We start from the raw sequence: 25,913 nt of genomic DNA, 5'->3' as shown, positions 1-25,913 counted from the left end.
AATAATTGAATTTTATGTAACTTGAGTCAATAAATGCTCCGATGAATTACGAATTTTAAATTTTCACATAGGTCCTCTCTCTTTGAATCCTTATTAACAAAATATTCTTGAGACACCAATATTTTAAGTAAAAATTGGTGAATTCCAAATTATTAAGTCAATCACTAAAACCGACATAATTTATGAAATTTGAAAATCACTCTTCTATAAAAACTGGCGATTTTAGATTACTTTCTCTACCGTCTCCAAGAAGATACGCTAGTCTTCTACCAAAGTGTCTCGACAGTGATTGGCCTATAATTATGAAAATGTTGATTGTTCTAAAATTGATTTATAAAATCTTCATAAATCGATCACATTTGATCGCAGAAGACAGAAACTTTTATTTATAAGTCGAATTGCCAAGAGTATTTCGCAGAGTATGATTCCTTAGGAGAAAAGGACTGAGTAAAATTTAAACTTCATAATTTTTTCATAGGTACATTTATTGACTGAAATAAATTAAAATATTTTTATTTACATCAATTAAATATTTTGAAAGTAAAACTAAAAGTTGAATGTTACGATGAATCAGAGAAATCTTTGTTGAATGATATTATTACTTTAATATATTATAGAAATTACGAAAATTATTCTGCAGTGCACATACAATTTTAAAGCCGAATGACTCTGCTTTCACTTTTCATATTTAAAAAAAATATATAGATAGATGGTTTTAGTAAAAAGTGTTTTTATATTAATTGCAGTTTAACATTTCCACTCTAATTTAAAATTTAAATTTTATGGGCGCAGACAAAAAATTAAAGAGAGAGATATTTAGTACAATGAACAGAACAGTTTAAGGCCTACATAATAGTATGACTGAATTATATAACTATCAAAATCTGAAGCTTAAAAATATTTTTCAGAAAATGCTATTAAGAGACCAAGTTTCATAAAATATTTAATCGAAAATTTTAGAGATCGTTAATACTGACGAACCGGTTGGTCACCAAAGGCTGGTTACACACACAGCGTTTTTTCCTGCTGCAGATATTTTAACGTTACCGATCAAGAAATCGAAGGTTTACACACACGGCGGTAAAATTTCCGTCGCCTTCATAAGAGTCGGTACAATTTCATCAACAAACAAATTTACTTTAACCGTGTTATTTAAACTATTTACTGTTTAAGTGTAATTTGAAATGAATAGAGTGCAGATTCCCTCTTTATTGTTATTTTGTCGTCGCATGAAGAGGAAAAGGAAAACAATTGGCTTATTTGGATTTATTCAATTAATGGAAATAGAGGATTCAGGAGCTTTTTACATGTTATTTGAAGATTTGAGGCAAAAGAAATTGGCATTGAAATTCTTCAATTATTTCAGAATGAAGACTTCCTTTGGGGGATTACATGGAAGGCTTAAAGATATTAGCACAAAAATACCAAAATGAAGAATTCCATTCAGCCTGTAGAAATGCTAGCAATAACTTTTGAAATCTATTGGAGTAATAAATTGCATTGAGTAAAATAAATGTTTTACTTACAATTATTTTCGTACGTTGTTATTATAAAGTTCTGAAGGTGACTTTGTTTATAGATGCAATACCATAAAAACATACTAATATGAACAGAACCTTAAATACGATTTATACACATAAATATACAATTAAAAATTAATATACAATTCATATTAATATATTGTTACAAAATTTTTTCTTCTACAACAAATACCGCTAATCAATTGTAATGACTCAGCGCATTTAATTGCTAATAGTTCATTAGTTCAGCAGCTTTCTTGCTGTCTCATCCTCTAATTTCTCTTATTTGTCGGCGACTCCGACTCCTCTCTCACACACAACTTTTGACGATCCACACGACTTCTTCCGATACACACGACACGACTCCCCCGTAGCTTCTGAGTGCCCATCTTTTATAGTTCCGGGAGGCGGGGCTAGAGTCTTCAGACCAATCAGGGCGTACCTAGCTGTATCTCGGGTCTTAGTGGATGGATCGTGAAAGTTCTCGAACTTTCCAGTAGTATCCATTTAGTCGCCAAGTCGCCAAGCTCACAGGTCATTGACGCACAGGACGGATCTTACAAAGGGTCTTTCTTACGATGATACTAGCCGTGATGGGAAGCAAATTACAAGTTTGTAACAATATATTAATTATATAATTAATATTACCATTCAGTTGTGCTAATGGACATTACTGACAGTAAATATCGTTTTATATTGTGCTTGTCAGGCACAGAAAGTCCAGAAGTTTCGTACTTTTTTGTTGGTGATGCAGCATTTGGGCTGCATAAAAATTTGCTAAGTCCGTATGCTGAAACACATTTGACAGTCGAAAATAAAATATTCAATTATCGATTTGTCAAGAAAGAGGATATATAGAATGCGCTTTTGATATTCTCAGCAATAAATGGGGAATATTCCATCATCCTTTTAATGTTCGATCACAATTTGCACATGATATTATTAAATGTATTATTCTTCATAATTATGTTAGGGATAGAGATAGATACATGATTGAGGATACAATATCAATTATAGGATTGAAAGATATTCAAGGAGAGAATATTACAAAAGGAGACTTCAAAGCAAACAATATGAGAAACGTTCGATGTAGATATTTTATTTCAAATGCAAGCATGGTTTCCTGGCATACATCTACAATATAAAAATATTCTTGATGCCATATTAGCGACAGATAACTGTAAAATAAGCCGCTTTCTTATTTGAAACAAGTATTGCAAGAAAAAAACGTTTTTCTTCGCATTTATTTATTTATTTACTTGTAAAATATTTTTGATTTATTAGAAATACGTTAAAAGCATAATAAAACTTTTTTGAAAAATGTATTATTGCTATTAATTTTCCAACAATGTTCATATTTTTACAAAAAACGTTTGTTAATAATAACCAACTTAGAAATAAAAAAGTATTGATAGTTAAATCCAGAAATAATAGTTCAATGTAAATAAAATTCTCTGGAACTAGAGAGTGTTACTATTGTCATTTCTAGAATCTCAAAATAAGAATTTTTACGTCTTCTTTTCGCAAGTACATATGAGAAAGTATAGATTTCCCATAAATAGTTTCAGTCTTTTTCTTCCAATAAATTAAAGTTCTTACAAATTTCATGCCAACAGCTACGTTTCTGTCTTTAAAAATTCATAAAATAGACCTTTCTTGGATATAAGCAATTAAAACTTCATTATCGATATTTAACTCACTCCTGTTCATAATAAACGAAAACTTATTGATTATAAAAGAAAAATTCTGTTTAACGTTCTGTTTGTTAATTTGTAAATAAGCATATACAAAAAGTGCTAAAGGTATTTAAAATATTATAAAATTATTACATTAAAAGAAAATTAGCCAATATTAAGAATGATAAAATTCGATTTCAAAAATGTGGAAATATGCCATATGTTTTTATTAACTAATAATTAAATTACTCAAAATTTTGGTTATGATAAATTTAAGCTATAAGTTGCAGCACCTGTATGGACACGATACAGAAGCTTGCAGTTCTTTCTTTTAACTGCAATAGAAGAATGTTAATACTGATGAATGCAGCACACAATCGGCCTATGATAGAACTAAACCCAATATGTGATCATGAATTTAACTTCCACCACCAGCCTAAAACTACTTCATGAATGAATGAAATAACAAAAAATCCAACACAGTTTCATACATGCACTTTGGCAATCTTTTATTTATTTTAGGCATAAGATTCTTTAACGCAAGTATGGAACAGAATCTTTTGAATAAAAAGAATAGTTCTTTTTTTATAACAAGTATACATAAAAGCTCATCATAAGTAAACACACTTAAATTATTTCCTTTTCATTTCTAAATAAATACTTTTCCAACAAATCTTCATTTGAAAAAATAAAAAAATATATACATTTATGCAAATTTAAAATATACATAAACATGCATAGATGTACATTTATTTATATTATTTGTATGATTTCACACACAGACAGAAATTTTTAAAGCAAAAAAGCATAATTATTTTAGCACAAAGCAGCAATTTTAGAATTATAAATAACATGACATATGCATTAAATATTTAAGAATAAATAATCTGTTTAATACTTAAAAAGAAACATAACCACTTCAAAAACGTTGGATTTTAATACTAAACTTGAGAAATAAATTAAAAGTATATCAAAAGTATTTTCTCAAATGTATAAGCAAATACGTGGAAGTCTTGCATCATCACATATGTTTTTAGATACTTAAATTTAAAATCGGATAACATATAATGAAGTGGGATATATAACACATGGTTTTGTACAACAAAAAAAGGGGGAAATGGGGAGGACAAATTCCACAGATATATTACACAAAAAAAATTATGAATAGAGTTAAATTTTCATGATGATTGTGTACCAATTCATCTATTTAGTAATAAATTTCTCTAATAAAATATAAGACAATGCCAATAAATATTTGTTTATCTTAAGATTTGGAATCATTATTTTCACATATTAACATTTTTTCGTTGAATCTAAATTTCTAAAATTTAAGTTAACAAACTTTGAACAATACTATCCCAATTTATTATTATTATTTTATAGTAAAATAAAACTCAAGCATTTAAGAAAGGTGAGAATACATATTTTTTAAATTTTTATTTTGTCAAAATATTCCAAAACATTAAAATCACTTGAATTATCATTTAATCTTAATAAAAAAATTATATTTAAATATAAATGACATTTTTAACAACCAAATTAAACAAGCAAACATATTTGTTAAATTAATAACTGTATTAAATTTACACTCATAAATGAACCAATGCAAAAAAAAAAAAAATTACAATTGTTGCCAATATAAATGGAAAGGTTAAACACAGTAATGAGAAACGAAACAGTAACAAGGTTGTACACACAAACATGAAGCAAAGAAAAAAAAATTATAGTAAACAACAACTTGGAATTTGATAACAAAAGTTCAAAAGAAATCGTGAATCTCTACCTTATTTCACATTAAACAGATTCTAAGTTGTTTATCACTAAAATCATATTTTAAAAATATAGATTGTCTAAATATCACAAAAATATAATTATTTAACATTTTGTAACAGGAAAACTACTATAATGAGCTCGATTGTGTTCTATAAGCGTGTAATAATAACACTGTAATATCAATGAAGATAAAAATTTTCACCCACAATATTGCAGAAAATATAACGTCAAAATTAATTTTCATGAATTCCATCATCATAATCATCATCAACAACAACAATTCAGTTAATAAATTAAATGAAAATTCCAATATTTAATGTGAATGATCAAATAATTTCTACATTCAGATGAGCAGAGTTGTCAATGAATAAGGATTAGATAACAGCAAAATTAAAACTTTTGTTCACCAAATTATGTTACCATGAATTCTTCAATATTATTTTTGTATCATTAATTAAAATTTGGTGCAGAATAAACCAAGGAAAGAGTAAAAAACTTTTTAAATTAATTAAAAGAGTTCAATTACAGATTTTTAACTTCTTTCTTTAGTTTATATTTACTGCTTACTGTTGAAGCTCATCATACACTTTTGAATACAGTCAGAAAAAACAGTCATATTACAAAGATAGCAACATTATTTAAAAGATACTTTTAAGTACCATTGAAATATAAAGAGTTAAACAAACAAACAAAAGAGAGAGAGAGAGAGGGAGAGAAGTGGTCAGAAAGACAGGATGTATTAATAAATAAGTGATATATGTTCTCAAATTATTTTCATGAAAATATCTTCCATTGTCAAATTCTTAAATCTTCAAAAACATTACACAACTACTCAGTATATTTTCTTATTACATGCACTTATCATAAATTTGCTAATATCATTAAAAATTTTATATGGATATAGTTTTGTTAAGGTGGTACTCCATATTTGACTCTTTTATTTTTGCTATTTGTATAATAATCTAATTTTAATTCACTGCTTTTCATTCTTAAGTATGAAAGTATGTGATTTCGGGAAGAAATGTTTATTATTATTTATTTATTGGAAACTGTTTAGTTTAAGTCATGTGTATAAAAGTGCAAAGCTCGTTTTAATTATCAGTAGGGCATACTTTTATTTAAAGCTATTTACCCATCTTTCCTATCCAATAAATTAGTAGAAAATTTCCTTACAAAGTATAATCTATTAACATCATCAACAGAGAATACAAGAGAGAAAATTTTCAATTCTCCCCATTAAAATTCTTATTTTTCTGATCATTTAGCGAAGCTAAAACAATTAAAATTATTTACAAATTCCAGTTTTTTATTCAACAAGATAATTTTAAATAACTATTCTTGATTTTACAGTTACTTAAACCTCTAACAAAAGAGAGGAATAAAAACAAATACTGGTTCAATGAATAATAAGTACAAATGAACCCTTTACTTATCTTTCAATCAATAAAAAAAAAGTTTATTTTACAAGATGATGCAAGACTTAATTAAAGATAATAGGAAAAACATCAGTTAAATAATCAATTTAAGCCAATGTAATGCCAATCATTCCTATTTTTCAATAGACAATAAACTTTATAATGACAGCCTGTAGAAAGTACTTTTGTAAAATAATTTGTTTTTCACAGTTATAAAAATATTACATAAGAGGAAAACAATAAGAGAAGAACATAAGAGAAAAATAATTATAAGCCTTCCTTATTAAAATTAAATAAACAAAACACGTGGTTTCAATTCTTGAGATTCCTAAATTAAACACTACAGTAAGCAATGAAAGATATTAGAAGAGTTTCATTTATAAAAAGTCAAAATGAAAAAATTGCTTCATATTATTGTATTCATATTATTAAATGTTACTTTTTACTTTCAAACAACTTCATTTCAAAAATTATTGTAATACCCTTAAAAAACTAATTAAGTAAAATGTTAACAAATTTACAGCTGTATAATATTGGTTCAAAAATACAGAATGCAGAAAACATTTAAATCTTCAACAATCATCATGCAAATACAAAACAATTCTCAATAAGAGAAAAATGTCGAATATTTTTGTTGATATCCTTTGTAAGTTAAAAAATTTCATTAAAACCCAACTGAATTAAAACAATATATTTAAAATAATTTCTCATCAGAAAATCACATAACAATAATATTGTACAAATGCAGATGAGTTAATTTGATTTTGTTGAGACTATAATTAGAATTCAATATAGACTCAGATATAATACTAAATTATATAATTCAGATACAATACATCTCTATACATGACACACAACCATATACATTATAAACATATTTCACATGTACCCTATATAATTATTTACATAATTTATCAGGTTTTGCTAGATATAGGAAACATCAGAACCTTTGCTCGCATAAATGATAAATCAGGCAATTGGTCCAAGACATTCTTTGCTTCTTCACTTAAATTAAGTTGCCGGTGGGTTATTTTGGAATTTGGAATGGAGCATACATTTTTAGAAAGCAGTTCTTCAAGAATGAAATTTGTATTGCTACTCTCCGAACATGCAGGAACAGGACTAGGTTTCAAAAGTTCATTTTCAAAACCTGAGAAGAAAAAAAAAATTGCTGCATAAGCAAAAACTAAAACATAATTATATAAAGGCATTCAAATATTTTCAATTAAAAAAAAACAAACAGAATAACTCTTTTTTTTTCCCCCCCATGTACAACAGAACTTTGTTTCTCTGAGTTCACTGGAAATGTAATAACCTCACAAACAGGAAAACTTGATTCAAATAGATTCAATTTTAGATCATAACTAATTGCCTTTAGATAGGTTCTCTAAATTACTGATTTGAAATCATAAAAATAAGTCTGCAATCACTAGCACATTTTAGCATTTTAACAATTTCAAAAATCAATCATGGATGTAAGGATAAGCAAATGCAACAGATTTTTGCAATTTCTTTCATTTTTCCAATGATTCTTTCAGAAAATTTTCCCCAGTAAATAATAAAAAGATTTCAGGCACATTTACCCAGACATTTCTTCCATGAAAAGCTGCAAAATTTGATCATACAAAAAGCGAAATGCTAAAGAATGAACCTTTGTTTTAATTTTTGTTCTCTAACTTCTTGTTTTACCAAAGAAAAAAAAATCATCTGTTAATAATGATCTTTTACAAAGCTTTGTGTCATGAAAATCGACTCCTTGTCATATTATCTGAAAAATGCATTAATTTTACCAAAAAAATGAATTAAAACACAGTTCAGTTTTATGGTATTGGCTAGGTAAACAGAGGTTTAAATAGTATAACTGAGACTCTACTGTATTTATAACTTGTATATGTCTTTCATCAACATGGATGCCAGCTGAGATATTTGGGTAAAACTAATTTTTCATCAGTATTATGCAAATACTTTTGCTTAATAAATTCATAAAAGTAAGGGTTGCCACCAGAGAATGGTTTGGAGCAGAGTGGTCCTGGATTCTCTATAAGGAATAATATGTTCCCCTACATAAACAAAAAAATATCTTTTTAAAAATATATTCTTCCAGACGAAATATTCCACTTTTTATTTCACTAGATATTACAAAATTTACAGAACACACAGGGATAGCTAAGTCTTGGATGTTATTATGAATAATAAGGGCCTTGGTACAGAAATTATCAAGATTTTTAAAGAGAAATACAACTGTGACTTTTTATACAGAAGAAAATCATATTTAAAAAAAAAAACTGATTGGAAAATATGCATTATCCTTTTGAGAGGAACCAAGACAAATTTAAAGTGAAAAATTATTACAACTGCAATAATATATATTTCTTGAATTGCTGACATATTTTATAAAATGAATAGATTGACAAAAAATCCATGCATTCTACCTGTGCCGGCATGTAGATGCAAAAGAAATTTCAGTAAATTATATTACCATGGAATAGGATAAGGATTAAAACCTCATAATCTTTGGAATGAATTTAGTAGCTGCTCAAGAAAAATTAAATTTGTATCATATAATAGAAAAGTTAAATAATATGCATTTAAAAAGTCGAATTCAGATGCACTAATCATTAGGAACTGTCTGCACTAATGTCATGTTGCCACTGCAAATTAGTTTATCATATTTTCCAATAAATCATGACAAGTTTACCTAATTGTGGTTATATCTCTTTATTAATATCAGATTTACTGCTTATAATTTTAAGTTTTTTTTAATATAATGTGAATTGTTCCACTGGATATCCAAGAATGGACGTAAAATAGCATTATCTATTTGCAAATATTTTAAATATCTTTTGTGTGTGTGTGTTTAATTACATTGCATATGCTTTAATATTCCAACATGCAAAACTCTTATGAGGAATGTACTAAGAAAAATATTAAAATGCCGTCTAAAAAAGTTGCTGAGATGTACAAGAATCACATGTCATTGCCAATTAAAAAACTTTTAATTTGACCATCAGATCCTATTAGAGCCAAAGTAAAATTTAAGATAACTCTAATTAAAGAAAAAAGAATTAAGCCAGTTGATGCTTTATTAGTGATGAGAATAATTATTTTGAAATGTGTCCAACCATAAAAATAAGTAACAAAAAAAAAAAAATCCTATTCAGATTTTTATATTTCTGGTGGAATGAAGATCAATATGATCCATGCAGTGGAAGCAACATGTTGTATGTTTTCAAGAACTTTTCTTTAATGATCACATTTCACACAAAACAAACACAAACACGGAAGACAAGACAGTAATGTGCACACAATTTAACAGAACTGCATCTTATCACATTATAATTACAATCACAATGCATTATGGAATGCATACCTAATCAGGCATTACCATCTATTATCCAAAAGAAAAGATAGAGTAATGTAATTGCTACATCCTCCCTCTACACCACCTAAGACTATTGTGGCAAGTTGGTGTGATTTTGGAGTCTATCCCAGGGTTGTCATTAACATTAAAGGCTTGATTGGGAGGTGCAATTGGAGGTTGTTTACGAGGTCAGTTTGGAGGTTGTTCACAATGATGAACCGTTCTCGGGATGGGAAAAATTATTTTATGGGTCAGGACGACACATTTCACAATTTGCGGCAGTCGGGAAAATTTTTTTGTGATTGTCAAGACGACCTCATTTTCATTTCTTCATCTGCATCAGAAATTCTTTTTATCTGGTCACCAATGTGGAGGAATAAAAATCATTATGATCTGTGCAATGGAGGCAACAGGTCATATGTTTTCTTAAATGATCACATTTCACACAAAACAAACACAAAGATTTATTTCAATACAAACAAGCTGAAGCAAAATATTCCATGCTATTTTAAATTCAGGCAATTATTTCACCATTACTGTCAGCTTAACTTGTCATGGCTTTTCTATCATTTCCAAACTTCTGTCATAAATGAATCCTTAATACCAGCCACAATAACTCTAATGCAGATTTTTTTTTCAAAGCTCCTCAGTAATTATTAATTATGATAATGATAATTCTTTAGCACAACCACTTACTAAATAAGCTCATTGCTATATAAACACTCTAACCACCTGCAATGTCTACAGGTTAAAAATGTTCCAATCACATACTCTGTGGCCCATCCTTCAAACAGCAAAACTATATGCAAATTTATCTAATACTTTCAGAGGAAATAGTGGCAACATGCAATGCAATAATTAAAAATGCATGCAATACTTTTATATTATATGAATGGTAAGAGAAAGTTATGTAATTTTAGTAAGTATGATTGCTTTTATGTCAAAATTAACCAGCTTATTTCATTCAATACATGAAACAAATTTAACAATTTATATTTGTTCAACTTCAATAAATGTTTTTATTTAATAACCAAAAGCTGTATCTTTTAGATATTTAAAAAATTTCTATCAAACTGTATACAGCATTACTAGGAACTATCCAGCACTTAAATATTTTTGAATTTTGTGAACCTTAAACAGGGTGGAAAAGAAGACTTACTATTATTTCCAATGGATGATGAGGTGACAGATTCAGAAGAAGATAAGAATGAGAGATCCATAAGCATTGAAGCAGCTTGGCCAGAGTCTAGTGGGTTCACTAGTCCACTGCTGTTCCAATCAAACTCTACAGGTGGTATTGGATCCTGAAATATTGTTTTTCAAACTTATAAACTTTCTAATAACAGCAAATGAAAAATTTGTCACTCATACAAAAAATTAAATTTATATATATAACTAACTTGTCCATTTTTAACTAACTAAAAAAAAAAAAAACTATCTTTTCACCATTTACTTAGATTTTAATGTTAACAATAAATTTTTTCATGTTCACCTCAAGTCAGCATTTTTCTTGCTTTTAAAACGAACAAAATAAAAAATTTGAATTACATAAATAACATTCTTTAGAAATTTATCAGTTACCTATTATATTTTACAATAACAAAGGTGGTAAAGTTATTTATATTGTAAAAAATCTACAGAAATACACACACACGAGCAAGCAAATAGTTTCTTGATAGATTTCAGTACCAAAGCAGAGCAAAAGCAATTAGATTGATTGAATATCACAATAAAAAGAGGAAAATAGTTAAAAATTTAACAAATATATTTCTTAGGTTATAAAAAAAAGTATATCAGGATGGAAATGTATTTACTACAAATTGAGAGAAAGCTTAGAGCCAGAATATGATATTAAATACTTCAATAACAATCTTTAAACCACACTCGTTGAAAGTTGGTAAGAATATTTCCTGTTCCTTACTAATTTTTAAACACTAACCAAAAATTATTTACTGCAGTCTAATATTAAAACAAGATAATCACTAAAAACCACCACCATAAAGCTAAAATAACCACTTAAGTAAAATGCAAAATATGCATGCATATATATGTTTGTTTAAGTTCATACAAAATTTCTTTATGCTCTTGAAATCTTTCTATCTGAATTTTCTCTATTTCCTGATAGGCAGATTCTAATGCTCTATGAAAATAAACATAGATGAGAAAAATAAAAACGCATTCAACAGGACATGGTAATTATACATGCATTTGCATTATGATGCAGATAAATATTACAGTAAAATTTTTTTTTACATTTTTATCTATGATCTATAAATAAATTATTTAGTTTACTAATTAAAAATAAGTAAATGCAAAATTTGTTTATTTTACATTTATACTATGAATTGAAGATACTTCAAATATTTTCATAAGATGAGATTTTCAGGGGTGGTGGCATTTTCCTGATTTTTTTTCCCAGGTTATCTGAAGATATGATTTGCATCTCTTCTGACTGATTGTCCACCAGTTTAGTCAAATCAAGGGGAGGGGAGACACTCTCTCCATTTTCAAGTAATTTGATTAACATATCTTCTGTCCAAGACATTAGTGATTTCTTTCTTTCATCCTTCTCTTCAATAGCAGTAATAATGCAATTAACAGCATTTCTACTGTTGTAGAATAGAAATTTCACTGATTTGTGTGTGTGACATTTCTATAACAGTACTATGCTTTCAAATAAAATTTACAGAATGAGTCAATTTTTTATATGAAATTATTACATTTGAAATCAATGAATAATACTTTGAAATTTTATTCCTTGCTCTTTCATGAAGCAAGTATATATATATTTTTAAAAATCATACTGCACATTGTTGGGAATTAAGAATGTAGTGAAACTGTTACTCAAATACTGCCATATAAAAAAATTGTACTCAAAATTTTTGGTTGGGAATTAAGAATGTGTTAAAATTGTTAATTCATATATTACCATATAAAAAAATCATACTCAAAATAGCACATTGTTGGGAATTAAGAATGTGTTAAAACAATTAGATCATATCATACTGCCATATAAAATTAATAATTTGTAAAAAAAACAATTGAATAAAATAATTATGATAAAAAAATGAATTTCGAATTGTCTAAGGACATTTTATTACTGTAATGAGTATGTCAAATTTCTATTATTGAAATACATATACACAGAATAAAAAAGCTTACAATATAATGTACCATATTTTCCTAATTAAATGAAATCTTACCAAAATAAAAAACAATGAATAGATATTTCATTAATCAAGTGTGTTCAAGTAAAAACATTGAATTTATTGGGAATATATTTGAAGGTATCAAAAGCTTACATGAATTTTGGTTATGAGCCCGATTTATGAAGTTGGTTCACATATCGTTTACATCCTTCTCTGATAATTTCAAAAGTAAATTATAATATGACATATTAATCAAGAATAATGGTTATCTAAACAATTAAACTAAAACTCGTCTTCATAAATCAAATTTCTTCCAACAATGTCAAATATCTTTCAAAACCTTTTTATTCTCCAATAGTAATGCAATCCAGGATAAAATAATAAATGTATATATAAATAATCAATTTAATAAGAGCAATTCCCAAAAGCAAAAATTTTTCTTTTGTGTTCTACAATATTAAAACTGTGCATTAGAATTTTTTACCAAATCAATTACAAGATATGAATGGCAAAGAGAAGTAATATAACAAATTTGTTTTGAAAGAAATTTGCAAAAAGTTATGGTTTATGTTTTACATTATTAATGTAAAATACGATATCAAATCAGAAATAAAAATGCCACCAAATATACTCTAGCTTAAAAATGCAACATATATTTTTTCCCATGGATTTTAATAGATGGCACTGGCTTTCTATACAAAACTATACTTCATACATGACAATAGTAACACAAAAAACCATCTTACTTTTGGGCTCTGTATTTTATCATCTGATTCTTGGCTAGCTGAGTTTGCTTGACCCTTGATCGGTTCTAGAAGACTTAGACTTGAAGCGAAAATTGGGACGGACGACGTGCGCAACTAAAAAAATTAGAAGTGCAAAAATTTAGTTTGGAATTATTTTGCAAAAATGCTAATATATTTAAATGATTAAATAAAAACATTAAAACTTACCTTTCTCAAATAAAAAAGTCAGGTTATAGAAAGACATTAGAAAATATTAGAATGAAATAAAAAAACTCATTAATAAAAACATTTTAATCTAACCAATGTAAATTTTAATTTCAAAAAGGGAACAATTTATTTCTGTTTACAATAATTTTTTTTTAAACGTATACACATACAATATAATTCATATAGAAAAAAATACCCAGCAATATAAACACATTTTATCTTATTTAATTTCATAAATCTGGCAAATAAACTATAAATATAAATTTTTCAAAATAAGAAAAATTTTACAAAAAAAAAAAAAAAAAGTTTCAATGAATTGAGGAAAAGATGAAATCTTTTTATTAAAATCATTAAATAATTTTATTATTAATTCATTTCAAATAATATTAATTTATTTTATATAATTCAATAATATATTATATAATTTTAATAATATTATTTATTTCAACCAAGTTAAAATAAAATTATATAAATCAATTTAAAATATCAGAATTCTTCTTCAGGGTATATAAATGCGTAATTAATAATAAAATAAAGGTGCATTTCATTAATATGCATGCAAGATAAGCTCTAATAGTTAAATCAGCAATGACTAATGAAGATAAAGGTACCAACAAAAATATTTTGTACAATCTTCAAAAGAATGTTATTTTTCTTCGTGGATCTTCACATACAAAAAAATTTTTTTTTTTTAATACAAAACAAATTATTGCAATATTTTAATCATAAATATTAACTCAGAGAGGACGTATTCTCAAGTACAAAATTTTATCAATAATCATCTTAGTGTAGTTGCCTTATTACTTCTAAAAACATTTCAAAATTTCAGGAAATTTTTTTTACATGATTTTTTTAATTCTACTTTTGGGTAGTTCTAATTAATATTTTATCGTTAATATATCAGACTAACATGCTTTTAGCTTCTATTTAATAAAATTCAAAGAGCTCTAAATATATTTAGAGGTATTATTTGTTTCTAAATTGACAAAAAAATATATATATATATATATACAAATCAAGGAGCATTATTAAGCCAGAAACAAAATTAACTGTTTTTTTTTTAAATAACGAATCCAATTTCATTAAAAGTATTTTTTGAGTAAAATCATACAAAAAGTATCAAAACTCATGAGTATACACTTACTTTTAAAAGCTGTAGAAAATAAAAATAATATAAATTTAAATGTACATAAAAAGTTATTAATCTATTCAAAACAGAAAAATAGATCTTAAGCAATTTAAAGATATGATTACCAAGACTAATAAACACTGCAAAAATCTCTTAAGAATACAAATAATTTTGAAACAATTACATAACATTATATTTTGATATTATTTTCAAATATTTTTGTGAACTTACTCATATTAACACTTTCTCAATAATAATGCATTTGAAACAATATTTTAGTAACAGAAAATATTTAGTTAACACAAATGAAGAAATAGAGTCAAGTTCCTACAGAATGTAAAAATTTTTAATAAAAATTATAGAATTCGCTTTACTTTACTGTTACAGCAAAGTGTATACAGCTGAAAGGAAAAACACATTTTAAATTCAATCAAGGCAAATGCTAATCAATGTTAAAATAATATATAATGAGAGATATAATTATAAATATTTCCTTTTTAAAAACTACTTACAATACTGTGATAGTCTACATTCACAGAACGCAGAAGTTGCTGAAAAGAATGGGAAACTCCCCACTGAAAACGTAAAGCAGGCGTCTGTTCAACTTCATGTAATTTCTCCCACAATCTGCGACTAAAATAAATTTATAAAATTTAATAAAAATGGCAACTTTATTTTAATTTTATGTAAAATGTATGTCAGTTTTTTTTTAGATATTAATGCATGTATAACCTTTTATTGCACTGTTCTAAAATTTCTGATGCAGGATCATATGAGGCATCAGTAGCGTTTGATTCTTCCTCTTTCAGGGGAAAAATGGTACTTGTCACTGTTGACAGCTTGTCCACATTTTTTTCCTAAAATAGAATCGATTATAAGCTTTAAGTTATCATGATTTAAGCTTCATATATAATAATAAAAAAATAGCTAAAATCTCAGAAAAACAATGAGTATATATTTCAAATAACAACTACATAAGCAATTAATGACATATATCAAAGCTATGCGATGGTGACAAACACAAATAGAAAATCCTGTCAGCTCTTAGATTCTAATTAATAAAATTATCATTTGTAATAATTACAGTTTTTTATACTAAAATATTTTTTATAAATTATCCTAATCAATAGCTCAATTATCCTAATCACAGCCACTCTGAGACTGATAGCCTTCATTTAACAGTAACATATAGCATAAACTTATCAAGTGCTAGCAATGTAGTGTAATTTATTAGCAAATGAATTAATTGGAATTTTTTCCCCTTTAAAATTACCATGACCAGTAATGTTTCAAAGGAACCCACCAAATTTGAACCAGGGTGCTACCTATTCAGGATAAATTTGAGAATGATGGAACAGTACTTTCGGCAAGATTGGGCACTTCACATTACTATGGTGAAACTTTGGACCAATCCTACTGGAGTTTTGCTAAATAAATGATTAAGTGAAATGGCAGAATTGAATTTCTGACCTATTTTTTGTATCACACCTTCAATGAATCTATATTTAAGGAAACTGATTGAACAATGTTTTTAGCTAAAGATCAGAGCACTATTAGCATTATTTGTTATTATATTGATGACTTTATTAGTCCTATTTTAACATAAATATGAATGCTACTACAAACGAAAAATTCTACATTTGTGTGTAAGATAATTTGAGTTATGAAATTTCAATGCAGGTTATTAATTGCTTAAGTTATACTGTTCATGATATCTATTTATTTTTGGATGATACTTTGTGTATAAAAATGACAGCTTGTTTTAATTTTATAAATTACAGTTAACGAATAAAAGCAACTCCTGCAGTAAGAAATTATATTATAAAAAAAAATCTAATCAAATTACTGATCCTTTATGTAGTATTTAAGTATAAAATTTATCATTAAAACTTATAAAAAATCTATAATATAAATTTTAAAAAAAGGTAATTGCCAAAGATGCTATGTCAGTTAACTGACTCAGCCAATAGCTTGTGATTAAGACAAAAGTTTACTAATGCAATTAATTTAAAATACTGAAAAATGTACAATTATTTTTCATGACTCATTAGATATCATATGATCTCAAGAGGATTTATATATATAAGAGTTATTGATTTAAAAAGATATGGCCAATAAATGTTGTTTATTCTTTTCTTCTAATGCCTCAGCAAATTAAAGTCATAATGTAAATCAAGCCAACTTAGCCATAACTTACAATCATGATAAAAGGCATTCATATGATCTTATTAATGCTGCTGTGTAATACAGATTCATACCAAAACTCATTTATATAAAATAAATAAAAATATGGCCCGGATATAATATATAAAATGAACTTAATTTAGTATTTTATGATTAGAATTTACAGGTGAATGAATGAAGATTTAGAGTGAATAATTCATCTATTTATTGACCTTAATTTGTTTGAGTTTTTTTAATCTTTCCATTATACTAAAAATTATTTGTCTTTAATAAGAATAAATTTTTGATTATGCAAAATTATATGAAATATGAATCTCAATTAAATGATGTTAAAAAAACTGATAAACTTTCTATTATAAAAATTCTGTAAGGTATTATTTTTCTTTTTTAATAAAATGAACTAAGGAATAATATAATTAATATTTCATTAATATTTTAATAATAATATATAATAATAATTAAAATTTTGTGAAGATTAAAATAAACAGAAATAAGATTACAGGAAAATCTTATATTCTAGCTTACAAAATTTAAATAAATTTTATTTCCAGAATTGGACTTTAAAAGTAAAAAAAAAAATTAATTTTACTATTTTTGTACATATGCAATTCATATTTATTGTTCATACTTGTATAATACTGACCTGATTAGGAACATTCATGGAAGGATGAACAGAACTTTGGAATGTTTCACTAGATGCTGAATTAAAAGATGCACTTTCAAAATCTGCAAATTCTGACTCTTCTTTCTGATCAAAAGGCTGAGTCTCAAAATTAGCAAATCCCTGCTCCACAGGAGCAGCAATATCAGGACATGCTTGGAAATCATCAAATTCTTCATCAAAATCATCATCTAGGACTACAGGCTCTTTCAAACTTGGAAATTTGCTATTATCATGACTACTGCACGTACCAGCATGCTCATCTTCATTCAAAGATGAACTAACACCAACCTTTTTGTCACAACTTTGGAAATCATCAAACTCGTCTGCCTCAGAGTTATGGCAGTCTTCATTAGTTTGAAAACTTCCAAAATCACCAAATTCATCACCTGCAGAATGACTACATTTTTCATCAGACTGAAATTTTTCGAACTTACTATCTTCAGAATGATAATTTTTGCTGGATTGAAAGTCAGCAAAATCAGCTTCAAAAGTCACAGGATTTTCATCTTCTTCCTCAAAAGATTCCCTTTTTATATCAGAGCATTTTTCTGTAGAACTACTTACAAGATTTGCTGTCTGGAAATCATCAAATTCATCACTGTGAGGAAGATCTGTTGAAAATTCTGAGTCCTGATTTTTAGAAATAGAATTATCTTGAGGAATAGAACTAGAAATTTCTTCTACTTTACTTTGTACGTCGTTTGATCTCTGTATGACACACTTAGAAGTATTTACAACAGGCAATGATTCTTGACATTCTTCTATATCACTACTTTGAAAAGTTTCATTATGTGCAGTATGCATTTCATTTGAGTTATCTGTTTCCTCAAATTCATCATCATAAGGAGGCACAAAAAGTGGTTTCTTAATTTTATCAGCATCACAGTTAAAATTGCTTGAATCAAGGGATTCTGATTCAATTTTTAGAGTTTCCTCTTTTGAGCAAGTGGACAATTCATTTTTTTCATGCCAATTGCTATCTTCACGCAAATCATATGAGTTTTCTGAATCATCATTTAATGTATGTACACTATCTGGCACACAATTTTGACTAGCAGAAGAGTTAATTTTGCTTGGAATGTCTTCTAAGGAAGAAGAGTGTTTTTCAAATTGATCAGGAAGAACATTGTCATCACCTTCAGTTAAACTGGAGTTTTTCTTGCACTTATTTTGGGTCTGAGATGAAAAACTAAGAGTGTATTTTGAGTTTGGTTGAGGTTGAGAATCAGAATAAGAACAAAATGTATTTAGATCATTATTTAAACTTATATCGTTAATGCCATTAGCTCCAGCCTTGAAAGGTTTGTACTTCTCTCCAGCGACTGGACTATCAAATGAGGAATCAAATGGAATGTTAGCAGAAGTAAAAGTGCCAAATTCATCATCGTCATCATCATTATCTGGACAATCATCCAGTGGAGGAGGGCTTGAAGACAGCATAGGAATGAAATTTGACGCCATTGATATGAATTCTTCAAGCAATCTTTCTATATCATATCCCTAAAAATTAAATATTTCATTAAATTAGAGAAATGAAAAAATAAAAACAGCATTTTCTAAAAATTGTGGACCCTCTTTATATGGGAAATATTTAAAAATGATGGTAATGCTTTTTTTGGCGTCTAGCCAACTTCTGCTTTGGTTATTTTTTTTTTTTTATTTTTTTTTTTTTATTTGCACAAATAAAGAAAGCAAGCAAATCTGAAGCTGCTTAAGAATGTGCAAAAAGTTCTTTCTTTCAAAAATATTTATTTATTGTATCTTTCAATGCTTTGTTTTTCTTAGATCATTTGTTTCATTCCGATTCAATTATTAATTTTCATTTAAGTGTCTCTAAACATTATGTAGTTACGGGATCACAAACTTCACATTTCTTTTTATGTTAGACTGAAGCAAAGGTTAATGAACTGAAGTCTGCTAATGTTTTCTTTCAGCATTATTATTATTTTATATTTGGCATTGCATTTCCATGTATTGCAGCCTCTTCAGAATTAAATTTTATTATTCTTCAGATTGATTAATTTTCTTTTGTATAAATTTATTCATTTTATTTTTCATTTAAACATACTTATTTTATTTCTCAGTGTTTATTTTTGGCAGAATTCATTATTTTATAATGAATATATATATATATATATATATATATATATATATATATATATATATATATTTGTTGTTGTTGTTGTTTAGCAGATCACTATTTGTTTCAAATCGATTTTAGTGATTATTTTTCATTGCAGAGTCTATGAACATAATGAATAGAGAAGACCCATTATGAGGAAGCAAAACTTTTTGATTTACATCTAAAACGTATTAATACTACTAATTTTTTAAAAAAATTTCTTAAACACACTTTCTTTTTTTAGATTCCAGGCAATTATCTTGAATTTCAAGACCCATCTTATATTCATTTTATTAATTATATTTTTTAATCAAACAAAACTAAAAGATATTCAATCAACTGATATGAAAAAAGCAAATCTAAATTTTAATGACTCAACTATAAAGATAAACAAATTCTCATACTTACAAGGTCATCTAATAGCTATTTTCTTAATAATCATCTTCTACAAAAAACTTCAACAATATACAGACATCTATGAAGGAAAATAAACAAGTTCTAAATAATATAAAAAAGCATATACAAAAAATTTCATTAAAAGATAGCTATAAACAAATCAAGCCATAGAAATTAAGCATTATGAAATGCAATCCATTTTGGCATATCTTTCTTGAAAATTGTAATGTCTTTATAGATAATATGACCCCTTACCGGAAAAAAGGACCTTTTTTAGAACATTTAAGATCACATACTTTAGATATAAAAATGCAAGTAATAAATTTATATAAAATATATTCACTATTAATTTTAAATGCACTAATACTTTATTGCTTACTACTTCTAAATGCATAAAGAAAGAGCACTAAGGAGAATTATTATGCTCATCTATAGTTAATAAGCTGAAATCTGCAGCTCAAACTGGGTTTTGAGATCACAACGGAAGTGCTTTCACTAATAGAGACTACACAGACATATTACTAGAGGCTGAATTCACACAAATTATTAAAGGGTTTCAAGCATACAAACACATTCACAATTTAATTGAAACGAAATTAATTAAAATGTATTAATTCCATTAAAAACTTTACTTATGACAAGTGCTTAACAGAATGAAAAGGAAAATGCAAGGGAAATAAGAAATTTCAAAATTAAAATCAAGAAATTATTTATATTTAAACAAATGAATTGCACGCAGTATGTCATTCAAATATTTCAAATTTACATTTTAAATTACACTGTTAAAGCTTCAATACCTAAAGCTATCTGATTCTGCGATGCACTGAAAGTCTCTGGTTTTTTAAATAGTATGTTCACAGATTTCTGCAATTTGAAAATCACCTCTTCAATTTACATCCTTTACAATTTTAAATCATTAAGTTTCTATCCAATACGTTTTCTTTTCTTATGATTTTCACCATTTTGAGAATATAATTTTCGCTTCACCTTTTAAAAAAAATTTATCATTATAATTATTTATTTATTTTTTACATATTTAAAGTAGGCATTTCAGGGCATATAAGTTCAAATTCTCTACACCATCATTTTTTTTCACCAATCCAGCAGAAAATAAATGTTTTAAAATATATATTTCTTCTTTACCAACCTCAATGATTTGAAGAAAAATTCCCTTTCAGCTATGGTCTGGTAATAAAATTTTATTATCAAAATCTTTATTTCCCACAATTTCTGATTTTTTTTTTTTCAAAATTTTGATGAAAACTTACTAATTTAATTTTTGAATACTTCAAACTTCTCAAATTCTACTGAATTGCAAATCAAATTGATCAGTTCTATTAAAATAGAATCTAATTCTTTTTCATGTAGCTGCCTGCATTTTACAAGAACAGACTGAACAATTTTTTATCCTGTTACTGCAAGGCTTGTTTTTCTATTCTCCCTGGATCTGAACACATACTTCTGGCAAAAACATAGTTGAAAAGGAAATTATCTAAAACTTTACAAATGAAAATACATGCTTTTTGTCCAGATTTTAATGTTTCTAAACTGTTGGTTATTTTCTACAAAAAAAAAAAAAAAAATCTAAATAATAAGACGATTTAGAATGTTGTTCCCGAAGAATCCAAGATTAATTTTTCTATTTCAATTAAAGATATGTTAAACAGAGAGAAATGCCTAGTATAAATCTTAGACAAATGTCTCTGCATTACTTTTTGTTAAATTCACCTTTGTTTAAAAATGACTAAAAGTACTTTCTATCTGAATTTTCAAACTAAAAAAGTCCAATTCGAAGAAATAATATTCTACAATTTCAGAAGATATAATAATTATCAGAAAAGACTGGTGAAAATAAAATTAAGAAAAAAAATATTATTTAGTAGGGATTAGTACTTGAAAAATATTACATAGTAGTGTTTCCAAGTATAATGGTTATCAAAAAATGAACTCGGATTTAATCGAGAGAAAATAATAATTTAAAATTTTTATTTTACACCTCTTTTTTGTTTTTTTTTTTTTTTTTTTTGCTCTAAAAATTGTCTATTATAATGACATTTGAAAATCACAGAGTAATATTTTTAGCAGAGGATTTTTTTTTTTTTTTTTTGCCTGTGAATTGAAAAAAATTGTTTGCAGATTTCATTTATTTTTCAAGTATATTGCTATGTTCCTGAATACAATAAAATAAATTTTGAAGGGACTTTCAAGGATTTTCAGAACTATAGGAACAGTTTTAACAAGCAAGATAAAAAAATTTTAAAAACTATCATACTTTAAGCTTAGTTACATCCAATAAGAAATGCTAAAAATTAAAAATTATTTTATGCACCTAATATCAAGTAAATATTACAAAGAAAACAGATAAGGAAAGGCAACTAGAAGTTCCATAGTAAATTCTATTTATTTATTTGCTTTATTAAATGAAACCAATATTTGGCTTAACGGCTCAATATCTTGACAAAAAATTAGCACAAACAAGCTAGCTTTGATAAAAAAAAAAAAAATAAATAAATAAATAAATAAAAAAAAATCTAGAATCAAATGCTTCCATATTTTTCATAAACAATGAATTATGAAAACATAATTATTAATCTTCTTCAAATGTCTTAATATAGAAATAGTAAATGTTTATTTGAATGACTGCTTCCTGTAGCCAAATTTATTAATTGAAAATAGCTCAAAATTTTTATTTATTATTGTATTACTAATTTTAAATTATAATTGCTTTACTATTCATTTCTGCTAATATAAAATTAAAAGCAATTATTTCAATAAAAAAAGTATATATCAATTCATTATCCTAAATTTTATAAACTTAAATTTGTTATTGAAATGTTTAAACTTAAACTCTTTAAATTACAAAATATTAAATTATTCTATTAAACACATATTGTTGAAATAAATTTAACATTTTATGAATTAATAATTAATATAGCAGTCAAATGTTATAAGTATCATAAAATTTAAATTTTCTAGCTTACTTCAATTAGCTTATTTTCTACTTACTTCAAACTAAAAGTATTAACATTACATGAAATTTCTTTCAATTTAAGAGCTGAATACGTTTTTAAATTACATAAATCTTTTAGAAACAATCTCAGGATTGAAACTATGCAAAACTGTCTATGGAATGTTCTTACAAAATCAGTCTCAACATATAAAAAGAAAACACACATAGAAAAATTTTATCAAAAGTGCTTACATCATGAACAGTCAAATAAGCAGAAATAGAAAAAATAGAGGCAAGGTGTGGGGAGGAAAGACAAGACAATCTAAAAATTGCCTGAATCATGACAGTCACAGATGGTGCAGTTTAAAAATGAAAATATGATAATTTAAAAACCCAGCTGTATAAACTCAATTGAATGCTTTAGTATTTAAATTACTGCATTCATTATCATAACATCAGCAACATACAGACACTGTGAAGGAAAAAAATTTAAAAAGTTATTAGATTTATCATTATTATCAAAATTCTGCAATCCACACACAAAAAAAAAATGTTCACTTAACATCTTTATATTCACACACAACCAATGTTCATTCATTCAACAGATTCATTTTACTATAACATTAAGCGTGCCAAAAATAGCTTTTCAAACTCTCTAACAGAAGAATTATCGGAGGCATTTAGATAACAAGATAATTCTAATTGTTTTACTATTCAAAAATTTCTTTAATCTTTTCTAGATAATCTTGTGCAAGGACTTCATTTCTATATTCTCTGATAATTAAGTATTTAAAACGAATTTAACTAATTGATACTCATATATAATGAATCTAAATAATTTGCTCCTAATAGAACTCAATATACAAGTTCACCAAAAATAAAACATTTAATTGATAACATATTTTATTTTAATACAAAATAATTAAGATAAAGTATAATCAATTGATAAAATAATCTAACAACAACCATTGAAGCAGACAATAGGATAAAGAAATGGGATAAATTTAAAAAAAAACACAAAAAGTTTTATTTTTTCAATTTTTATATTTTTTTATAACTTTTAAACATCTACACAAATTAAATAAATTATTAAGGTTCTACTAAGCATTATATAATGGAATGGTCCAAAAAAATCTAAGATAATGAAAGAGAAAGAAGACAAAGAATATTTGTCTTACTTCTAATTCGAAATAATTTATAATTGGTTAACAATAATAAATCTTAACTAATTTCAAATATTCTTCCCTGCTACAAAATATTCAATAATATTCTATGTACTTTTATATTTTGTTTCCTATTTTTAGTTCTAAGCAATATTTTATGCCATAAAAAGTGACACAGAAAAACAAATATAAAATTTTAACAACACCAAAAATTGCTAAAATTTGCCTATCTTTCAAAAATCGAGGAATAGAATGATATATATTTAATAAATAGAGAACAATTAAGAAGAAAATATTTTTTAAAATGCCACATGGGATAGATTAAATGAGGAAATATTGAAAAAACATCATTTCCAAATAATCTCTAAGCAGAGGAAATTTTTCTATCAAAATTATATTTATAAAGATATAATTTTTAGCTTACTGTACTTATAATTCAATTTATTAATAAGATGTTGCATTTCCTTTGATTGTAATAACAAATTTTTCAGGTAAATCATTCATTCAAACCAACAGAAAATCCAAAACATCATTTTAAATCTTGTGCAAACTTCACTACTTTCTTCCAAAAACTGCTGCAACAAAGGCCACATAACAAACAATAATTGGTTACGGAACTACATTTCTATCAATAAAAACGAACGTATATTTAACTTCTAACTACATTCTTGGGATATTATTGTTTTTAAGAAAGCAAATATTTTAAAAATTAAAGTATTATCATAAAGGAAGAGCATAAAAAAATTAAACGGTTTAATGCGATGTCTTGCAACCCACTGAGAAGACAACCAAGTACAAAAAAAAAAATTATGATAGCCTATATATATATTAATTCGCGTGATATATATTTCATGTTTAAAAAATTATGTGCGGACGCAATTGAACAGCGAGAATACTCAAAAAAATTTAAAAACAATTCAGATTATTTTATGTGATCATTAACTTATGATAGAAGTGCTGCTTAAAATATGATCTGCACAAATACTCATCAGACACATGAACAAAAAGTTAATATTTTACTTTGCTTCAAATTGTCTTATTTCAAGCACAAAACTCAAAAATATAAAACCGAAACTAATTTTATTTTGAAGTAAACATACGTACGTAAGCAACATATCAATCTCGTCGATCATATTATCATTCCGCAATGGGCATGTTCAGTTACAGCTAAGAAATGTCAGCAGTTAAAAAAATAAAGAAAGAAAAATTCTTGTAATATTTTTTTATGATTGCTGCTTTTATTACTAAAATGATAAATTTGTGCGTATTTTCCCTACTAAACACTTATGAAATCAATATGATTGCTTGATTCTGCAACATTTAAAAGTAAGTTATTATCAGTGACATCGAGTCCACATATGAGTCATACGTTCCCAATGAAAATACATTACACATGGTGTCAGATATACATGTTCATGAAATAATACAAAATTGATATTGATTGGTTAAAGAACTATT

General features: G+C 26.2%; 1 protein-coding gene across 3 annotated transcripts; it reads right to left on the bottom strand.

The window, feature by feature from the left end:
* Nucleotides 1-3,726: 3,726 nt before the first annotated feature.
* Nucleotides 3,727-25,620, bottom strand: LOC129971557 (aftiphilin-like). 3 transcript variants are annotated; one of them, XM_056085433.1, is made up of 8 exons: nucleotides 25,560-25,619; nucleotides 20,355-20,421; nucleotides 17,804-19,324; nucleotides 15,709-15,833; nucleotides 15,489-15,609; nucleotides 13,641-13,754; nucleotides 10,905-11,049; nucleotides 3,727-7,534 (listed from the first exon to the last, which is right to left on the bottom strand). In XM_056085433.1, the coding sequence occupies exons 3-8, from the start codon at nucleotides 19,283-19,285 to the stop codon at nucleotides 7,299-7,301; spliced, it is 2,223 nt and encodes a 740-aa protein (XP_055941408.1). In that variant the 5' UTR covers nucleotides 19,286-19,324; nucleotides 20,355-20,421; nucleotides 25,560-25,619; the 3' UTR covers nucleotides 3,727-7,298. The 3 variants fall into 3 exon arrangements, with proteins under 3 accessions (XP_055941408.1, XP_055941409.1, XP_055941410.1); XM_056085434.1 differs by lacking the exon at nucleotides 25,560-25,619 and adding an exon at nucleotides 25,476-25,501; XM_056085435.1 differs by lacking the exon at nucleotides 3,727-7,534 and adding an exon at nucleotides 11,814-11,885 and having other exon boundaries at nucleotides 10,912-11,049; nucleotides 25,560-25,620.
* Nucleotides 25,621-25,913: the final 293 nt, after the last annotated feature.

Source organism: Argiope bruennichi, chromosome 6, assembly GCF_947563725.1.
Source record: "Argiope bruennichi chromosome 6, qqArgBrue1.1, whole genome shotgun sequence".
NCBI lineage: Eukaryota > Metazoa > Arthropoda > Arachnida > Araneae > Araneidae > Argiope > Argiope bruennichi.
The sequence above is the reverse complement of the archived record's forward strand: the minus strand, read 5'-3'. Positions and strand labels throughout refer to the sequence as shown.